This window comes from Micropterus dolomieu, linkage group LG09 (genome assembly GCF_021292245.1).
Source record: "Micropterus dolomieu isolate WLL.071019.BEF.003 ecotype Adirondacks linkage group LG09, ASM2129224v1, whole genome shotgun sequence".
In the NCBI taxonomy this organism is placed as follows: Eukaryota; Metazoa; Chordata; class Actinopteri; order Centrarchiformes; family Centrarchidae; genus Micropterus; species Micropterus dolomieu.
In genome coordinates this window covers 16,938,042-16,960,807 of record NC_060158.1, presented here as the reverse complement: position 1 = coordinate 16,960,807, position 22,766 = coordinate 16,938,042, and the positions used below count along the sequence as shown (strand labels likewise).

The following is a 22,766-nucleotide window of genomic DNA, read 5'->3' as shown; positions in this document are numbered from 1 at the left end:
CCATTGCCATCATCCCCTAGTGTCATGGCTACAGTGTGTTATGGATACGAACTTCCTGTTGCCTGTATTATTCGCTCCTCTCCCTATGTTCTCTCCTTTGTTTTCTCCTCTATCTCCTTTCCTCTCTTGCTTGTTCGTTCAATCTCTCTCTTGTCTCTGCCATGATGAATCAGGGAGAGGCAGTGATAGGCACAGCGCGCTGACTCGCCTACTGCGAGAGATCTCCGTCAGCTTCCTCCTTCAATCCACTGCCCTCCCTCCCTCCTTTTTAACTCAGCAACAGCTGCCGTAAACCCTTTAGAGCAAACGCCAAGAGCTGGCCTAAAAGAGATGTGGGACAAGGGCAAGTAAGAACAAATTTGTGTGTGTATGTGTGCACGTGTGTTTTAGCAGGTGGTGCGTGTTTGTGTCCTGTACTCAGAGGTTGAATTCTTGGTAGGTTCTCATGACTGTTCATCATACTACATTTCTGACCTTCAGCGCTAAACATGACTTTAGAAGGAACGAGTTGGGTAAAATAACAGACTGCAACATCGTTTGTTTATTCAACAGAAAGATTAATTTGCTTTTTAACCATCTGTTGATTGAAAATTCACCTGCAGCTTGTTTTGATAACTAAGTAATCATTTAGTAATTTCCTTAAAAGCACAACTGACAAATATTAATTCAATTAACAGGAATTGACGATATGCTTTTCCTTGTCCTCTTTGATAGAAAACAGAACAGGGCGCAACTTGCAAGCTTTCTGTCGTTATTGATAACTCTCTTGATTATTTTCTCTTAACTGACTGTTTGGTGAAAAATTAAAAATTTAATTTTTCACAATCCATTTCTGAAAGCCCAAGGAGAAATCTTCAAATCACTTGTTTGTCCAACCAACTGTCTAAAACCCAAAGATTAAGAGTCCTGTCTAATAGGATAACGGAACAGAAAAAGAAAACCATTTACATGTTTTTATGAAAAATAGTTGCAGAAGACTTTTCTGTTGATCAACTAATTGATAAATATAAAGTGATTGATCAATTTATCGTCTAGGACTATCAGTTGGTCAAAATAAGTAATGTGAGGAGGAAACTTTGGGCTTTAGAAAAAATAAATTGTGATGGGCATTCTTCACCAATTTTGACATGTTATAGACCAAATGATTAATCAAGGAAATCATCTGCTAGTTGCAGCCCTACTAGACAGGGACGCAGCCGGTCAAGCACCAACAACTTGAAGCTGTGTGAATCTGAGCAGCCAACTGTGGCACGACTAGCTGCAGGAGCTGAGAAACACAAAAGAAAGAAGCCTAAGTAGACGTAAGGTGGCAGCCAAAGTTCACCTTGGTGTGTATCTGTAGTCACTTTCACCTCACATTTACTCAGGGAGTTTGTGTATGTAGTCAACACATATGGTCAGACAGCAAAGATTTTGTAAAGACAAAATTTAGTCAAGCAACAATGTAAAAACTCTGAGCGGTTTACCAAGATCCATGACCGCTGCTGCAATAGTTTTAAAACTGTCAAAATGGGTCAGTGCTTTTGTTTCAGGAGAGCCGGGAGAGTTGTCTTAGACTGCAGGTAAAGATTTTTAGTGTCTCGGGTATGGAGGATGGTTTTGAATCAACTGTGTGGGCTTAATTCTACTAATTCTATGTTTTGTTGACAATCTATGGTAGTTTCTCTTTAAACTTGTCACTGGTCTGCTGCAATGTTTACTCTTATTATCTTGGTCCTACCATTATAAATGAAAAGTGATAAGCAAATAGTCCAAAAAACTGATCCCATCTACAGAACAACAAGCAGTGCTTTCATGGCAGGCAAAGCACATGACAGACAACAACACAGAGTAATTATCAGTTGATTATAACACAATCACGAACCAAAAAACACAACTTTGCTCTAAACCCTCAGGAGGTGGGAGTTATAAGCAACACTCCCTCACTCCCTCTGTTGCCACCAGACAGCATCATGGCAACTGCACCCACTTCACGCCCTGAGCTCTTCTCCACGTCTCCCTCTCTCCATGTAAACAGACTGCATCAGCTGACAAGGCACCAACCACTGCTGTCGCTGTTAGACAGAAACTGTGACAGGGCAGCCTAAAAGGTACAAACAGCCAATGACACCAACGACAGACATTACTGAGCTCACAGAGAACAAAACTGAACTTCAATCCACACTGGTAAGAATTCATTTTACCAAAGGTTGGGACACATTCCTGTAAGCACATATCATGCTTTTGAAATATTATCACTACTAACCAAACTGTTTCACGTATAATCTTTACTTAGGTTCCAAAGTAAATTATACATCAGGTGTGACAAAGTTCGGAAATGACATGATTCCTTTTTATGTTGACTAAATTACATGACTCTGGGTATCTGCTTATCCCAAATAATAATCAGGCTGACTGATTAATCCAGCCGTTATTTGGCATTTTGAGATAAATGGCATCAGCCAATACCTGCACTCACAAGGCCGATAAACCAAAAATGTCTGGATACATCTGCAACAACATTTGAGTTTTGGGATGGTGGTGAAAAAGTTTGTTTCAAGCCCTAAATGTCCTCAGTCACCATCGTATTTTTAAATGTTAACACCTTTCTCCCATCCTAAATAACAGCAAATCTAATCTAGCATTACTGGCTGGCATCAAATATATTTTGTTATACTGTAAGAATATAGTAGTTGAATGACGTCACATATTGTACCCCACTCTCCATTAAAACACCCAAAGTCATGTTCTGAAATCTACAGCATAACCCAAAGTATGTTTCAATTTCATTCATTTATAAAAATCCCATCTAAAACAACATGTTGCTGGCTAAGATAACCATGTATATTAGATTATACGCTGCATGGAATAATGTAATTATACATGACTTTTCTTTGTTTTGTTGTCGGCATTATATATTGGCATTGGCCACTGAAAAATCCATATCAGTCAACCACTAGCGGAAACATTGAATTTTATGACAGTGAAAGAATCTGCATCAGTCACATAAAAGCCGATCCCCAGTCCTCCTGCTAAGGTCAGTATCAGCACTGATGAGCATGAACAAATCACATCCTATATCCTATCCTAATACAACAATGAATTTATAGGTGGAGACAGCAAAACAGAAGCAGCTTCTCTAGCCAACTCCTAAAATAGACCACTTTGTGGATCAATATTCAGCTAACACTTTTCACTCACTTAATAATTATCAAGTCTGAAAATCACATTCCAATGAACAGTGTCGGTAAATCCTGAAAGGGCTACTGTACCAACATTAATACTCTAAAAAGCGAAAATAAAGTGAAACAATGATGTAAAGGGTATCATCAATAAGACTAACTTTCCATGGTCAAAACAACTCCTGAGGCTACCAGAGATCCACAGCCACTCTACTGCTGGACAGCAAAACACTCAGCAGCGGCCTCAGGCTCGGGTCTGGCTCAGCCGGAAAACCCACAGCATCTCACACACACACACACACACACACACACACAGAGATTAAACCATTAATCCTGTTAGGTCGTCTTACAGGAGCTCATGGCAACAAACTGACACAACCACAAGAGCACATGCAGATACGCACTAGCACCCACAGAAACACACACACACACACACACGTGCACGCTCACACAAACACACACACACACACACACGTGCACGCTCTTTTCAAATACAATACCTGACAACAGTAAAATCATCTTGGGAACATGACTAAACTCTCAGAGGCCAACACAACTGTGGCAAAATAAATGAGAAAAGGCACTGACCGTGACTCGGGCTGAGAGCCATGTTGCCTGAATTCAAGGCTTCATCAAAACGAGCAAATAACGTCTGTAACCTGGAGAGAGAGAAGAAGGAAGGTTAGAGGTTGATGCAAACACACATACAGCTCACAGTTTTGACCTAAAGACAGCCTGTGAATCTCAAGCAAAAGTATCATCAGCAACAACATGTGGACAGCCTGCCTGTCTGTCTGTGTCTGTGGGTGGGTGTGTCTGTTAAGCCAGTCACACTCCTTAATCTGCAGCAGCAACACGACAAGAGTCCTCCTGACATCCTGCTCACCAAACACACACACAATCCAAAGCCAGATCTGCTCAGTCATGTGACGTACAGGTAAAACTGTCTGCATGTTAATAACACGAAGATCTATCCCAATCACAGACAAGTCAACAGAAAATAACATCTTCGCACTGATAATAGCCTCAAACAACTCCTGCGCACTGAGCAGTGTCGATACACATTGGTTACACATGACTCGGATGACAGTAACACAACGCAGACACAATGACACGTCTAGTACCATGCCCTAATTTTTCTCCTTGCCAAAAGCTTAGGACACAAGAATAAGGGTCATACACACCGTCCTCAATCTGTCTCTGTCTTTTGGGTCTGGGTGCTGGTCCACAACTACCAGACAGCTCAGCAGCTCCTGATAAGTGACGATTAGAGTTGCAACGGGCTCCTCAGCCGTGCAGTGCTTTCATGTGGTTCAGTTCATTAGCATTTTAATTTGCCTATTTGCTTCAGAGGTAGCCCAGGCTGTAGTCTTCAATACTCGTTTGCCTCAGGATATCCCAGTGGACAGATTAATAGGTTGCTGCGTTGCTGCGCAACGTTGCATTAGCTCCCATGCTAGTGACACACTCCAGTCCTCGGCTTCCCTCAGCTCTTTGTATCCAACATGGTGCAGTGGCTCCGAGAGGGAGGGAGGGAGGGAGAGAGAGATGAAGACGGGAGGAGGGAGGGCGTGAGAGAGAGAAAGAAGGAGCCAACAGCGAGAGACTAAAGCATGCTACGGGCATACGACAAAGCACCACCTACTGTCGCACCTACGTACTGTATGCTAGGCACACACACCCCCACTGAGAAATCTCCACAGTGGTACAGAGTTAAATCTCAGGCAGGGTATCTGTATGTGTGATAGAGAGACAAGTGGGCCAGTTTGTGTGACAGGCAGAAAAGAGATTCAGTTACCCTTTACATAACCTCCCTCTCATTTCCAGACACATACACACTCTTCAGAGGGGGAGGGGCTGTCCAGCTAGCGGCAGACAGAAAACAAGGCTGCTCCTCCCCCCTCCTCTGCGTCTCTCCCTCTCACCCCACTTGACTGTATTCTCTCCCTCCCTTGCATTTCTTTTTTACTCCAACCGCCCACTTCACATTTCTAAATTCCAGGATCCTATCTTTACTACGCTTGCACCTTTTAGACTGAGCACTCAGTCTGTTGTGGACACAGATCGACAGTCATTGAAAAAGGGTCACCCGGGGTCCCGCGGAGATGACTCACACCTTTCAGGTAGTTCATCTCCCTTTTGAACACGAACTGTGCGCATGAGTCAGGTCTATAGAATGAGAGACTCAAGTCTGCAAATGCACTTGCATAAACATCAATCCTAGACCTCAGAAATACACACACACACTACAACAAAGTTACGTTTTAGGTCTCTCTGCACATCAGGGAGTCATTTCAGTAATAAACTACCATCTGTAACAGAAACACAAACAAAGACATCTAGGTAGTGTCTGACCATAAAAGAAGTGGACGTAACCACCTTAACATCACCCATTGGTTTGTGGACTACCGTTTAAGCCTCGAGTTTGGCATCCTGGTCGTCGCCATCTTGGTTTTTAGGAACCAGATGTAAGTGACCATATTTGGATGAGAGGGTGGAGCTGGGGAGGGATACACAATGCTCTCTTTGACTTTAAATGGGACCATAATTTACAAAATGAATATAACACTGTATTAAAGAAGAGTTGAACCTAGCAATTGAGATCATAAACTCACTAGGAAAGTGTTTATTACCCTACTTCTCAGTTGATTTATTTAAAGACTCCTATTCAATCGAACTTCTTTATGCAACCAGTAGAGAAGCCCCCCTGCTGGCCATTAGGAAAAAAAATGGAGGTTCAAAGCATTATGCATTAAGCTTACTTTTCAGACCCGGAGGTTATACGTTCTGTCTGACCTGCACTGAACACCCAACATTTTAATGGTTTATTTAATGAACTGCATTAGCTTGTGTATGAAAAATTATAATTAAGATGTACAATTCATACTTGGACTCCATATCAAAAGCGAGATGTGAGCAACACGTAAGAGCTACTGAAGCGGTTGGTTTCATCCATTCAAACCACACAAACTACAACCTTTGTTTGATCAATTTCACTAAACACGCCACAGGGGGAAAAAATAGACTAAGCATAAGAAACAGGGAGGCTCCCAGGGGTGATGCAGACCTGTTCCATGAGACGGGCGAGCGGCAGATATTAAAAATGCTTTCTATGTGGATAGGCCTTTAAATTGTTCTGATCTGCATGAAAATGTGATTATACTCATTACTCACAGCCTCCAGGTCAACTACCAATTATTTGGCTTAGCAATGTAAACAAATTAAAACATATCTTGTGTAATACTGTATGTTTTTTTTAAAGGGGCAAATTACTGATGTGTGTGTCACAAACTACTATAATCCAGACATGTCAAAGATTTCATGTAGGCTAACCTTCTGTTAGGAAACATGGGTGTTTAAAGGATATAATACAAGGCAGTACTCAGGTGAACTCTAACTTTAACCCTTCTGCTTTCTCTAATGCTCTCTCCACCATTTCACCTCTTATTCTCAGCCTTCTACACTCCCTTTCACAGTCACGACACCCCCTTTTCTCTCCATTTACTGATGCTAGCTCTACAGAGTTGATATGTGATCTGGTCAGCGAGAGCCTGGCTGCAGACCTGCATTCCACCCAGCAAACATCTCCAAACACACACAACCTACAACTAGCCTTCAGACCAGTGCCCCAATATAATCAATAAAGACAGTAACAAAAATGTATGAGATATTTCTGCTAAATCACAATTCATGTAAAAATGTATGCCTAGTTTAAAGAATTTCATATAATTTGTACAATACATCTACAGAAGAACAAGCATTGGTTTCAGACCTAAATCACTGCAACTGTCAGACCTCTACATATAACCTAAAGCAGACAGACACACAGCAGTCTGCATAAACCCCACATACACAGACAGAGTGTTTACACTGGAGACAAACAGGCTTAATATGCGCAACACATGACACATGGCCACAGCCAGCATTCACAGACGCAAGACTCATACTGAGCAGTCAGCACACAGCACTGGCTGCTGCTCAGATCTCACACATGGGAGAAAGAGGGACCGGGGTGGGGGCAGAGGGGGTCACTTTGTGCTTAGAATAACCCTCAACCCAGCACATGTAACCAGGACGACCAAAGAAGGACGAAACCACTCTATGGAACCCTTCAGATGACATGAACACACACACACACTTTCTCCAATTTTTTCCCCCCAACTCTATTCTCCGCTCAACGCCTTTGTACCCCATCTGCCCACTCCCACCCTCCTCCCCCAGTCAGTCAGCATTGTGCTAGGGATAAAAGTCCCTCTGTGTGTGTGAAGGGCAGAATGGTGCATGGCGTGGCCTGGGACAGACCGAGTGCCAAGGCCACGGGACCCACAGACCCGCCACACAACTCATCCCTGGTGTGCGGTGTGGTGCGGGTGGGCGCGTGCACACACACACACAAAAATATGACCAGTGCTCACAAAGTCAGAGCTGATCAATAACTGAAGTGAAGAAAATAACTCACCGTGCAGCAGGCAGTCCTCTCTTTCCCAGGTCTGCTCTGACCCTCTCTCCGACGTGACGATAAACATCCACCAATGTGTTAATGGAGGCCTCACGTACCTACAGACAACAGACATAAGCCAATTAAAAAAAGTCCAAACACACACACACACACAGGCTTTCACAGTATATTTGCACTAAAAGGGCATGTGTGTTTGTTAAGATCATGGTTAGTTTTTCCTTAATTCCACACAGATTACATTCCTTCACTGTCTGGGATTACACACACTAAAGGCTACAAATGTAAACACATTAAAAAAAATGAACCCCTAAGGGCAAATACTCATCCCCCTAATGTGAGACATCTGATTTACTAGTTATGCTGTGAGCACTGTTGTGATTGGGTAGTGGAATGCTGTTAAAGGGATTCTCTGCCACTGATCGTGGGCGGGCCTGGTGAGGATGTTGATTGGTCGGGACAGTATGTGGGTAGATAATCATTGGGTAGACGATAAGAGCAGATTTCAGCTTTGGGGTGCAACTCCACAGGAGGTTAAGCCAAGCTCTCTCTATCCCTCTCTCTCACACACACATTCAGCTAGTACCGTTGTGTGGGTTACTGGTTGGGTGCTCATGATTCAGCGGTGAGGCTGGGTGGGGGGGCTCTTTAGAGCCCATCTCCTCACTAATAACAGTAATAACCACAGAGCTGCCTTAAGATGCCTGCCAACACTCTTTGGATGTTGAGAGCTAAACCACAGGCTTAGCTACAAAGAAGACACACTGACCTCACCAAAGAGAAATTACAGCATAAACAGACACACATGTATGTTGATCATGTGTCATATTGCTAAGCACTGTGTCTCACTGTGTCTTGTACCTGTGGGTTCTGGTCTCCAGTCAGAGTGCAGAGATGAGGAACTAGTTTACTGAGGCTCAGTGGCTGGGCCCCATACCTGTAAGAGAGTCACAAGAAGATATATAGGAAGATAAGGAAATGAGAGGGATGACATTTATTCATGGCAATGTAAAGCAAGTCTGAAATATCTGATCTGGCGGTCTAATAAAAACCTTGCCCCTCATTTATATCACATTTTCAAGAATGAGAAAAACACTCCTATTATCCTTTTATAGGATTTATGAACCCTGGGATGTATAGAACTTTTTTCACACACAGAACTGTGTAAATTGTAGTTAATTTATAATAAAACTTAAATTTAAGTTGCAGATAATAAATATTAGAGCCTGACCAATGAGGGTTTTCGGGGGCCGATGCCCAAAAAGGCTCTAGAAACCTTTTCCTAAATGGATTATGTTAATAAAATAGATTACAGTCTCAACTTAACATGTAAAAAATTGCACATCATTAAATATTTGCGCTAGAAGGTGCAACTTTTTAAATGTAGCATATTCACATCTAGTTTCTCTTTACTACGAGCTATGAGAACCATTTCTAAACCACCATCTGGCTCTAAAACAGGCCATCTATCATACAGTGACCTGCTGTTGAATACATTTAATACTAAATGACTGTCTACAATTAGGACTTGCAACTTTGAGATTTCACTACGGTATAACTAAAAAGTTTCACATCTGAAAGAGGAGCTAGATAACTTTGGCAGCAAGCCGTCTTAGATACTTTTTCAGCTCACATTTATTTACATTTCCCCCCGGTTTAATAATTTCTGAGATGCTGCGAGCGGTTGGCAGATATATTAAGAACATGTTAAATTTATAGTGTAACAGCTCATTAACATTTGCGCTCCTCCACTGATAAACATGGCATTAGCTTTGTGGCTAATTTAGCAACAGGCAGCGTTAGTTGCTGTAAGCAATGTTAGAGAATATTTAGAAGTGATGAACTAGGGAGAAATGAGGAGCGTTCGTTACAAATACCACATTTTATCAGAAAAAAAATCTATAAAATCGCTTCAGTCAACAGGGTAGCCTCCATCACTCAACTTCATAACATTAAACGCACTGCTGTGAACCGTGAAGAAGCCGGGAGAAGGCAATGGAAAACGGGAGGGTTAGCAAGTCTGGTCATGGAGTACTGAGCTATTTTTTATTATTATTTAAGTCATGTAATTAACGTGACAAATGAGCAACTCGCTGGTAAGACGGTAAAACAGCCACTTTCCGTCATTTTTGTGTCATTTTTTTGTCCATGCCCCGGTAGACTCCAGTCAGCTGATTGTTTTCTTCTGTGGTTTTTGTGGTGTGGGAGTATTTTAAACAGAGAAGTTGCAGAGTGCCCTCTGGTGGGCAAACTATACAACAACCATGACACGAGTGAAGGATCTGTTTCTCAGTTTCTTTTTTAATCATAAATCGGCTGTTATAAACGCCGATGCCGACATAAATGCAATTAACTCATAATGATTAGTCAGGCTCTTCTTTTCGACCGTGTTTTTTCTTGAATTGCAACGCACTGAGATTCTCAGCCACAACATCACCTGGGGATATATGACCTGGACACTGCAACAATAATATAAACAAGTGAAAACCCAGAAACAGACCACTGAACTGCTGTCTAACAAGGCAAAGCATGCATCTGTCTAGTCTTGTGTCTATATGGTGTGTTTGTGTAATGATACTTTGAGCAGCTGTGTCTCTAAAATCCCTGACTTTGCGGATACCATAACTTATTAGTTGAAATGGGAACAAACTCATTTCTAAATGTATGAGCAGAAGACAGAAAGATGTGCGTATAACACAATGAAAATTATGTCATAAGGCCATACACACAGGCCAAATAACATCCAAAAATAAATAGGCAGCTAACCATATTAATGTCGACCATCTGCAAGTCATTGCTCAGTTATTGGGAGTAATTAATAAACTGAGAAAATTATGGATATTTTTACCAACAAGCCTTTATACAAATATCATTTTTATTTCTAGCATACATAGACTATTTTCTTTTTCTCAGATGTGATCTCTGAGACCTCCTGTGGCTTTGGAAAAGTGGTTCTAAAGGGGCCGGCATATTTTCTTTGGAACGTAGTAGTCCAATTATTCATTCCTGTTGACAGCTGAGCATGAGACCATGTAAGAGTTCAGGCAACTGAAAACAGATTTTTAAATCCCCGAAAGATACAAATCGCGAAGACAGTAACATCACATGACAAAAGTGGTGGTGCCATTAGTTACACGTGTCCCACCTCCAGTTAAGAAGACTAATCCTGGAAACAGACTGTGTTTCTTGAAGAATGGGCCATGCTCATTGAGCTCAACTATATACAGATTGTATATAGTCAAGACATCAATGAGTTGGTTTATACTAAGTCTCTCTCTCTCTCTCTCTCTCTCTCTCTCTCTCTCTATACACACACACACACACACACACACACTAACTTTACTGTAAGGGATAACGTATGACCATCTGCCCACAAGATGAGAGAGAAACTATGCCTCCATGTAATCATTTTACACTTCATTGTTTCACATTTCACCCTGGGAGTGATACAGATGAAGAAGGGGAAGTTACTCACATGCTGAGCGTGGCACTGAGACAGAGGCAGACTCCTTCTCGACTGCGGAAGTTCTTGTGCTTAAAACCAGGAAGTAGCCTTTCCCAAATGTACTGGATGAAGAAGAAGAGAGAGAAAGGGGCGAGATGAGGGGTGAAGGGAGAGAAGGAGAGTGTCAGCAGGAAGGAGCAGAGGAAGGTTCATCTGCCAGGCAGCTCATCAGGGGTTTCAGCAGATTACAGAGTACAGAGGAGGCTACAATCTGTGAAGCTGCGCAATTGTGTTTCATGCAGATAACACCAAGCACGATGTAGCATGTGCAATTCCTTTAATGTGCAAGCCTAAAACATATAGTACTCAGCTGTAGTGAGTATCTACTCATTTGGAGGTGGCTGTGATTTGTCTGATGTCTCCGATTTGCATCTTGATCGTACATACTTTCGAATAACTGGAATAACCACCTGCCTGCTGACAGCATACAAAAAATACAATGCAACACAGTTTTTCACAGTTTAAACCACAGACATAGCCTAAATTAAGTATATGTAGCCACTGTGACGTCACCCATTACTTTGTGCACTGCTGTTTTGAAGCCTTGAGTTTGGCATATTGGTTTTCACATTGTTGATTATTTGGAACCCTAAGTAGCCATATATTTGGATGAGAGGGGGGAGCTGGGGAGAAATACACATTGCTGCGCCTGATAGGTCGCCATGTTATCGACTTATTTCACAAGGTTGCCACACCCTAAAGCATACCCTACTTTATCGTCTATGATCCTCTAAATGGGACCATCATTTACAAATTGAACATCATGCTGTATTTAAGAAGGCTTGAAACTAGAGATTGAAAATGTTGAAAGTGTTTATTGAGGTAATAAATCAAGCGAGAAGTAAACCAACATACAATCAGAGGTTTTTTGCAGCCGGTGGAGTCACCCACTGCTGGCCACTAGAAATAATGCAGGTTTAAGGCACTTCCACATTGGCTTCACTGTTCAGACCTGGAAGTTCCCGTTTGGCTGAAACCTTACCATAACATCTACTGTCAGTGCATAAACTTGAAAACAGTCCTGGAACTACTTCAAAGAACAGCCAATGTTTAGTCTTGATCCAGATCTCAATGATCTGTCATGTCACATGTGGTGCTTGAACTCAATCACTCAAAATAATAATTTGATCCATACCTTGGACCTTGTCTGGTCAGAGTCCTGAGACTCTGATCTTTATGTACGTGTGTCTGTGTGTGTGTCTCACCATGGGCGAGGCAGTCTGCTCCATACAGCGAAGGATGAGAGCTTGGCTGTTCTCCCTGACCTGGTCCTTCCCATCGCCCAGCCTGTCCACCAAAGCTGGCAAAACTACAGAGAGAAAAAGAGATGGGGGAAGGGAAATTGAGAGAGGATTGGGTGGTGATGAGAAAAATGCAGTATTTGCATCAAGTAGGCTACAGGAGAAATGAGGCTTTACATGACACTGCAGTCTCTACCAGATTTAAATGCCTTAGAACAACAATAAAGACTGCCCCCAAGTGGTGTTCTTTTAAAAACACCACAAACATATGTTTAGGTTTCTTTATAGTCTGTGGGTGTCTAAGTTTGAAAGAGACAAAAAGGTCATTGCAATGTAAAAGCTTAAGCAGAATAACAATCTTTATTTATAGAGCGCTTTTCAAAAAACACCATCAACACCAGGGCTCTGACAAGACGAGTGTAAAGGACAGGAAATGAGAAATGGGCCGTGACTAAAATAATGTCAAGATCATGAAATGATTTCACATCACTTCCACTTTATCAAAACACACAACTGCTCCAGTAGCCTGTATGTAATGTAGTGATGCACAATGTACAGAATAAAAAAAGTTTGAAAAAATAAATAAAAAGGATTTACTCTAATATTTAGTATTTTCAGCTTTAATGTCAGATGAACAGGTACTTAACAGCTTTCTATCTAAAGACCCACCTTTTGGGTAAATAATTTTCAGTGAAGATCAGAGATCAACGATTAATCTGGCAATCTCCTGTATTTCTCTTATTATCAATAAATTCCATGAAAAACAAAAAAACAAACCAAAAAAACCCCCCAACACAATCAACAATGATTTTCAGAGTATCCAAAGCATGATATCTTATTCCACTGAGCTATAGACTTCCATTGTTTGCCAAAAGCTATTAAAAACACATCAATGAGACAAACCATTACACTGGAACTCATGTTCCTCATAACGAACATGAGTTACAGCTGTTAGAAATGATTTTCCCTTTTTTTTTTTTTTTTTTTTTAAATGAAAGTATATATTTGTGACCTGTTTTTAAAGATATACATCTTCAGGAGAAACTAATGGGCTTCTGGATGAGAGCCACAGACATGGTAGAGAAGTCAGAGTATTGAAAAGGCGGACTAACATGTGGTTTTGGTCTTTTCATGAGATTTGCTGAAAGTAACAAAAACATTGCCAGCCTTAAATTACAAAGTCATAAAATTCACAACACACAATGGTTTAAATGGCTCGTCTTAGTCACCGTCAGACCCATAACCGTGTTCAAACAGATAAAACGCCAAATTTGGCGAATCTCTCTGTTTGACCATCAAATGGAAAATGTTAAACTTGGAGTTGCATAAAACCGCCCTTTGAGAATCGCGCAATGAGATAAACACAGATACACGCAGAAGGGCATGAGCATGTACACACACACACAAACACACACACACACAAAACCTCCTACCCACATTCCTAGTGTGAAACTTCAGCGAGGGAGGTGATGTCATCTGTCCTTTTCCCATGCCGTGTGTGTGCGCATGCCTACATTATGTTACCACAACAGCTGGTTACCTTGGCAACAAGGACAATACCCTCAAACAGAAACAAAAAATGACAGGGGAGCATTGTTGTACACAACGTCATCTGCTGTAGTAAGGATGAAAACACACGAGCAGAAGTTAGAGTCATAATATTTTGTTGCCTTTCAGTCGATTTACCCAGTCCAACATATATCTAATGGGACATTTATTCACACCCTGCAGAGCAGCAACCGAACCAGAGTTAAACCTCCAGCACATCATAGATCCAGCAGAGAGGACAGACTGAGCCACATCCAGTCTCTCACATCCACACAGTAAACCACAACAACATCATCTGCAGCAAAGACATCACTTACAGACACCCCTTGAAACAAAGCCCATGATGTTGCCATGCCCCTGGTCAAATGTGCCCTCACACAATGTGGCATCAGAAAACCTCTGCTGCTGTAAGCTAGGAAGACAGCCTCCACAATGCAGACAGAAAGCCGATGTTTAGACAGGGCTGTGCCCCTGGCCAGATTAGCAAAACAGATAAACAACTGATCTCACACACACACACACACACACACACACACACACACGTTCATGGGGCCTGTGACATGGGTGGCTTTAAGAGACAGAACATGCTGGTCTGTCAGAACTGAGTGAAAATGCTTTACAGCTATGAAAGTCGCTAGCAGCTCCAGCTGCCTCAAACTTGGCTAACCCCTCAACATGCTCAGATATCAGCAGCAACTTAGACCAAAAGCTCCTCGCCGTCAGACTCAAGCTCGGGCCCCAATTCGGAGACCCAGCTTTGTCAACTGTAGTCTTTCCCAGCCCTTCCTCCACAAATGTGATCCGGCTCTCCAGGGTTGAGCGGCAGAGCTGGCAACAAAAAGCACAAGCCTCGGGCTCAGTCAGCGATCTCCTGGCACAGACAAACCCCAGACAGACCGGGCATGCCTCGTGCTGGTCCTTGTCATGCAAAGAGAAACTGCACTCCTGAGGACGGAGGCAAACAGAAGACTACTTCTTCACCAGTTTAGGCTTGGTGCTCATTCCGAAACACAAAGCTCTTGGACAAAACAAAATTCAAAACATGAAGTTCTCGAACAGCCACACTCACTAGCTGAGGAAGCATCAGCCAACGGGGGCCGCTAAGCTAACTTTGCGCAGGCAGTAGCCTACTGAAGAAACAGAGAGCAAACTAGCTGTAGCTAGCTAGCCCAGCTTGGCAGAGGTGTTCTTGGTGAAGCGTAGAGGGTAAGAACTGAGGGATGACCATGATAATAATGCAGGCCAGGGCTCACATATGTCACCACAGGTAATCTGCCTTAAAGGCATAAATAGAGGGGTCTTAAGTCAAGCCATGCAGGGGGGGGGGTTATATCCCATTCTTTATTTGCTGTACAGTTAACAGACTGAAAGAGAACAGGCGCGCACACATACACTGTAATGGCAGCAGCTGTGTAAAATGAGTCAGTCCTGCAGATCAATACAATCACTCAGTCTAAATGATCTCATCTTCCTCCCCTCTGAGTAGGTGTGGGAGGAGGGTGGGTGCAGGAAAGGAGAGATGGAAGTCAGATGGAGGGAGGGAGGTTCCAGAGCCAGCGGTGGCTCAGTGAGATGTTTTTACCATCAATCTGAAACTCACACTTCCATTACACACACTCACACACAGAGCCGAACTAAGGCAACGTCCTGGACAGTGAGCGAGATAGAGAGCGTGTTTTTTTTCCTGTGTGTATGTGGTGGCAGACTTTGCACAGTGTGACAGGTCCAGTCATCCTGGAGCTTCACTGCATGACTGAGTGTGTTTGTTGGGGACAAGAGCCAGTTTGCTTGACAAAGACAGCTGGTGACACCTAAAGCTGGTAAAGGCTGGCACTGGCATAACACATACACTCTCACAAAGCATGAAATCTGATACAAGATTCAGTCCATGAGATCATATGAATGCGAGATATGGTTTTGGAGTGTAATAGACAGTGCTACGGTATGGCAGACAATTCAGAGCCTAAATATAGAGACTAAAGGATGTATAATAGAGAGGGGTGGTGCCAGGCTTTAGAGCAGTGCCGCTAGTCTGTCTCAGAGGAAGCACAAAGTGGAAGTGAGAGACAAAATGGACAGACACAAGCTGAAGAGTCTATACAACAATACACACACACCATCACACTACATATAACAATATACCCTAGTGTTGTTGAGTACAATTTTATGAAAGTTTCACTTCAGAAACTACTTTGACTCAAGCCAAGAGGGCGAACTCATCCTTTACTAGGACCCGCTGCTCAAGATAATAAAAAAAGGGATGAACATTTACCTTTGAGCCAAAAGAACAGAAAAAAAGAACGACATTCTTATAATCCATTTAGCAAAGAATGACACATTAGGAGTGTGTGTTAGCTATAGAATGCCTTAAACGGGTTTGCACAGGTACATGTCTGTACAGGCTTGTTTTCCATGGAAGTGGACAAAGAAATTGTCACAAAACATGTAAAGTATTTTTGAGTATCAAAGTTGTTTTTACTTCAGCCTTTTCAGAAAGAACAATTAGAAAAATCCCCTTTAAGTTAAGCTTAAGAACAAATACAAAACACAAATTTCATGAATGAGTTTCACTGTAAATAGAGCTTAACCTACACGTAATTCAGGATGGCGGTAAGGTTTAATATCTCACCTGTGCCCAGGTATCCTCTGAACCGCTCTCCCAAGCGGTCCACAAATGCACCACAGATGTCAATCCCCAACAACGCCACCTACAAAACAAAGGCAAAGGGGCGAGGTTATAGTGGGTCACAAACAATACTACACACAATTACATATGGCTTCAGGTGTATGACATATCACAGTAGCTTCCTGTTATTTTCATGTCAACAAGTTGAGTACATTTGATCAAGTTTCACTGCCTACAAATCAACCACAGTGGCAGCAGTGATATGAAGACACGTGGAGGATTAAATTATATTCTAATTGTAGAGGTTTTAGCAAAGTTTTAAGTCTGATCTTGGCATCCTAGTTGGGAAAAATGCTGAATTAAACTGTCTCCTGAGTTTTTCTGACTTAGCAAACAGCTGAGACTGTGAAAGGTAATTTTCTGCAAACAGATAAACCAGTACGAGTCCCCCAAAAACTGATGTCTGGAAATACTGTACCTGACAGAGACTGGCAACAGCAATAAAGTACACACCAGAAGTGATTTGCACTGAGCAACTTAGCGGGAGTTGCTGAACCCAGTACATGTTTCGTCTGTAAAATAAAATTATTCCAATTTTATCCTGAAAGCTAAGCATCCATATTGGAAGTAGTTAGTTGGATACTGTGAATTTCCATCCACCTGATAAGTTATACGCATAAAAACCTGAATGGAAATGCTATAAATTCAATACAAATGTTTAACTGCCAAAGACTTGAACTTGGCATAGCTGAACCCACAATATACAACCACTTCTTATTGTATGTTTAATAAGAGCCAGCTCTTCTTTGCTGGTGAAAACGCTAACATGCAGCGGAAAGCTAAAAAAAAAAAAATTCATTCATTATTGTAGTCGTTACTTTGTCACACAAACGCTCTGAAGTATGGTGCTTAGCTGAGGTTGAAAGCTTGTCTGTATGGATAAAGAGATGATGATCTAGTTAACAGTCACATAAAAAAGACATACATGTATCAAAGGGCATGATAACAGCTGTGGTACTCGATTATGTAACCTTGTTGTGCCCTCTTTATACTATCTGCATAACAGCAGCTAATCACATTCATTTGTACTTCGCTTTAGATATTCACCCCTTCATCATATTTGTTAAAGCGACTCTTCTTGACAGTCCCCTTACACGTCTCTCTCGTCCACCACCACTGTGAGTTGGCTCAGTCATAAAAGACAAAAATGGCTTGTGATATGACTGGTGGCAGGAAAGGGGGAAGGTGGACCTGATTTTTTTCTAGTGGTAAAGTTCAGTTTTCCACTGTGTTTTTGATTAAGATCACATCCCACACTGCGCTGTGCTTCTGGAATGCTTGTTTTGGCAGAGCTGCCGTAACGCTGAACAGTCCAAAAAGAAAATCCATTAAAACATTATTCTCCAGACTTCTCTGTCCTGTTGACTGCCGTTTCTTCCCTATTTTAGTCAAAGGAAGAGCAGCCAGGGAACCACAGAAAGAAAAAAAAAAAAAGGAGGAGGACGGACAGGGGCCGAAAAACACAGGAACAAAGCCCAAGTAGTAAGAAAAAACAAAAATCACCTGGAGAAGAAACATGAGCTTTTGGTCACTATGATGTCTCCCTCATACTGACCTAATTTAGGGGGGGGAAGAGGGGAAAACAGCAGGAAAGGAAAAAAAAAAAAAAAAAAAAAAAGACTATATAGGAAGGCGGCAGCCCTGAGGCCTCCCCCCTCCCCCACCCAGCACCCCAACAAGCTCGGCGCCCACAACCATATGCCATCTTCACTTGAAGAGGAGCAGTTAGAGGACGTGAGATGGAAGGGACTGTGCTTGTTATCTACCTTGGACAGGAGAAAGATGGAGAAGAAGGGCTCTGAAGGCCTCCTGCAGTGAAAAGTCTGACTAGGGGTGATGAGGGAGGAAAGAAGATACTAAAAATATTGGGTATGTGGACAAAGCAGTGTCTAAAAGGATCATTCTGAGACACACACACAGTTGTACAACACGCTTCATAAAATCAGCACGATGGAGGTATGCTGGAGTAGGAATGGTATGAATGAATGGTTCTTTGTGAAGACTCAGGTTTGTGCGTATGGTGGTTTAGCCTGTTAAATCGCATACCATGTTCAGAGTTTACTCAGGATTGTAGAGAGGCTTAAAGTGCATTTCTGGACAGAAAAACAGGGTCCGAGTCTCACACAGCAGCATTTGGGAGCGGGCAATGTGTAAAGATGGACTAGCTGTGAAATAATTAGACCATTAACCTATCAGTCGAAAACTATTTTGGTTTGAGTAATTTATCAAGCAAAAACACCCTAACTTTTTATGGTTACAGCTTCTCAAATGTAAGGATTTGTTGCTTTCCTCTGTTTTATATAATTGTAAATATAATGTTTTGGAGGTTTTGGCTGTTAGTTGGACAAAATAAGTTATTTGAGAATAATGTCTATTTGAGAATGTCAGCTTAGGCTCTGTGATGATCATTTTGTAAATCATGATTAAAATAATCTACAGACAAACTGATTACAAAAAATGTTCCTAGCTGCAGCTCTAATAGATCCATTAGGTGCTCATAAATAACATTTTTGGTTGGCTGCCTAGTGGCTTATGCGAGTTTAAATCCTTAAGCTGTGTTGCTTAATTTATACTTAGTAAATTTTGGTGGTCACTGTGCAATTGGTAGGCATGTGGCCAATTGCTGTTACACTGAATTTTGTAGTACAAAGCAAAGGAAAAGTGTGCCTTTGTTTTAAGCAGTGCCAGATTAGCCTATTTTATTTCCATATTAGTTACATTTAAATTGTAACAAGATTTTCCCAGCATTGTCAACATTACTGAGGGTGATGGCAACAGAACGGGAAAGACATCGCATAGGTAAATTCTTTGTATTTGAACTCTGATAATTGACCAAACTGCAAAAAGCACCTAGAGTTCGTCCCATAAACACTAATATACTAATAATAAAAGCACCCAAAAATCTCTAAAAGCTGCAATCAAATCCCTTCACTGGAAAGTGTCTGCTATGAAGAACCTGCAGAAAGAGTTGAGTTTGCAGGAACAGCATGCAAATGTGACGGAAGCCAGCGATGCTGTGCAGTGAGTAAACCTCACTCCCCGACAGCTTAACAGACACACTGGCAACCGACACTAGTGCCCATGGGTTTTAGCCCCCTCGTCAGCGTGTCCGCCTCTCGTACCCGAGGTCGCTGGTTCGAGTCAGGACTGTATAGTGCGTTGTCGGGAGCAGCCGGTTACACAAACACAAAAATCTTTCATTGTTTCAAAGTGTATTTTCACAAAGATCAGAGTGCCTGGTCGGGCAGCCTGGTAGTACTATCAACCCACTATCAGGCCAGTCAGTTTACAGTCATCTGGCGCTGCTGGCCATAAATGCAACATGCAGTATTAATGCCTTGCGTTTGCGTGTCTCACATGGCCTCTGTGACGTTGTGAGAGCAAAGCGTATGAGGTAAATCTGCTGTTCTACCTTCTCAAAGAGAAAAAGAAAGAAGGGGATGAAACTGACTCATTGTCCAAAAAAGAACCAGATGAGGACACACAAGTGAACAGAGAGATGAAGAGAGCCATCAGACAGACAAAATATAGTATTTTATCTTTCCTAAAACAAGAACTTGGGTGTGACAGTCGCTTAATTCGTTAACATTTTAGCTATTTATCAGTGGTAACTTGTGTTTTCCACTCACTTACCCTTACACAATTTATCACTCCAGTCCCTCCTCAACTCCTCCTTCATTCTCCGCCTCTTGTCAACTCTGCATCATCTCTCTATTCTTCGGTCTCTCTGTACTGACTCAGCATCCTGCATACAAGTAAGTCCTCCATCCTTTTGCCCGACAGGGAGCAGATCAGCATCACTAAAAGCCTGCTATGTGAAGACCTCATCACTCCCAGACACTGATCTGAGCTCAAGTTACTGCATGTCACCCACATAAAAGAACTAATCTGAACAAAGAGACACATTTGCTCGTTACAGCTCAAAATAAAATTCTTGGAGATGAAGGCTGCAATTGTTCACTTTTGTGTTTTGTTCAATCTCTGCACCTAATAATTTAAGTCTTCATTTGTCAATAAAAGAAAACAAATGTTCGATACTTCAAGTTGAACTGGTGCTTGAAAGGCAATCAAAATAGCATATGGGAGCATATTTATCAACTGCTCTGTAGTAAATGGAATTAGTTAACAAAGGTTGAACTTAAGAGGTCGAAAAGAGTCTCTTCTGCTACTAAAAAGAGAGAGGATGCTTTTGTTGTGCTGAATGCACAATTTTCACACTTACAGTCTTGCTGAGTCCTGCATATTAGTGCAGACAATGTTTATCAGTTCAAAAAGAGACTTGGGAGTCAAATTTCAGCACGCCTTGAAAGACTGTTTTGATTTTCTGTCTGGATTGGTGCGATATCTTGGCAAAATTGTCACATTCCTGCATTTCCGAGATATGGCAAATAGTGCAGACGAGGACACACACGCAGCATGAAGCTGGAGAGAGAATAAAGAGAAAAACTGTGAAAAGGCAAAAGGAGATAATGACAGAGTGTCTGTATGTGAGAGAGAAAAAACAAGAGAGCAAAGCAAGGGATGGAGAGAAAGCATGGGTCACAACAATGAATCTTCTAACCCCTCCCCCATCCCATCCAGTGCTCCAGTTGTCTATGGTGCTGACAATGGGTTCCCCTGAACACAGACAGTCTCAGCCAGAACGATATAAACTCCCAACAAACCACAGGAATGCCCTGTAAATGTCCTACTCTGTCACTGGAGAGAGATTTAAAAATGTCTGCCTCTTGTGATGCAGGGGTAGACTAACCGGTTGTCAAAAAGAAAGACATAGCATTCTGCTTTTTCGAGGTTTGGTAGGAAGATGCGCTGAATGAAAACGCAAATAATATGTTGAATCTTCTTACTTAGCTGAGCTCAGATAAGAAAGGGGGCTCCCAGTTTGATTATCTCTGTTTTAAAGCGGGGTTCGGGTTGTCTTCTTCATATCTCTAAAGCGATGACAGCTCGTTTGAAATGCTTAAGTTCTTCGCATTGAAACCAACCTCAAGCCAAACAATATAATATTCCCATTACTCCCCTCTCTCTTCCAGTTCACTGGGTAAACTGGTGGAAAATAATTCATGAACAGGCCGAAGGGGTGACTGCTGCAGTGACACAGCGATACCCTCATACTATGACTGCCCAAGATCTCTCACCTTGAAATTGCTGGAGTTCACCCATCCCGTTAGCTCGTCCACGGTCTTATCCAGCCGGGGTTTGTCCTGCTCCACGTCCGGGGACCGTTGTGGGTCGTTTAGGTAGTCAATTAGGTCCTGGCCGACCTGCAACCTGCGGGTAACGTCTTTTTGCAATACCTGCTGGTAAAAATAGTCCATGTTGTCACGTTCCTCCATTGGGCACTCAGTGCTGTGTGGCCAGCCACCGAAGCCGGCCGACGACAGGAGACAGTGGTCGGTGGGTCGGGGTGTGAAGGAGAGAAAAAGATTTTAACTGTAGTCCCGTAGGGGGGCAGAACGACTGTGCGGTCTGGACTAACGTTACGTCTAACTTATATTTTATCATCAACCTACAAAAATTATTAATTTAACACACAAATCATCCCTCTATCAAAATCAAAAGATCAACTTTGTAACAAAGACTTAGCTCGACAGCTTCCTTACTGTACACCGTTAGCTCAGAAGGTTAACTTAAAACTCCGACAAAAGTTCAGGAAACGTATTATTGTAGTGGACCCCGGTGGGTTCGTTCAATATATCCGGATCTAAACAAGCAGGGAACCCTCTGTTATGCTAACAAAAATAGCACCTAGCTAGTTAGCACAGCGACCCAAACAAGGATAGACGGGTTCACGTCAGCTAACGTTAGCTCGGCTAGCTAACGTTAGTTATCCGCAGGCCTGACGCCTGGCTCCACTCCGCTTTTATACTCCATGACACAAGCCTGCAAAGTCTTCTGCGCCGTCAGCTGCCGACTGCTTCAGCGGTAAACTTTCACCAAACTTCCACAATAACGGCTTAGCTCCAGTCCTGCGGAAACTGGTTTTTCTTTAATCCAGGAGTAATCACCGCTACCGCTAAACCAGGCGCGGAAAGCTTGCGCGCTGCCGGGGACTGCAGTTTAGCAGGCGGCGCAACCGATCAACTATCAGGCCGATGGGTCTTCGGGCGCCGCACAGCTGACCAGCATAATGCCTGATGTAAAACAGCTAATTAATATCAAGTGTACG

At 42.4% G+C, this 22,766-nt stretch overlaps 1 protein-coding gene across 1 annotated transcript in view; it reads right to left on the bottom strand.

Moving 5' to 3' along the window:
- Positions 1 to 22,663, bottom strand: part of clasp2 (cytoplasmic linker associated protein 2) — a gene marked incomplete in the record, with an annotated part of 61,975 nt that extends 39,312 nt beyond the window's left edge. The window contains 7 exon segments of the mRNA XM_046059422.1: positions 3,750 to 3,820; positions 7,621 to 7,718; positions 8,479 to 8,554; positions 11,093 to 11,184; positions 12,328 to 12,431; positions 16,541 to 16,619; positions 21,736 to 22,663. Of these exon segments, the coding sequence (XP_045915378.1) occupies positions 3,750 to 3,820; positions 7,621 to 7,718; positions 8,479 to 8,554; positions 11,093 to 11,184; positions 12,328 to 12,431; positions 16,541 to 16,619; positions 21,736 to 21,933 (718 nt within the window).
- Positions 22,664 to 22,766: the final 103 nt, after the last annotated feature.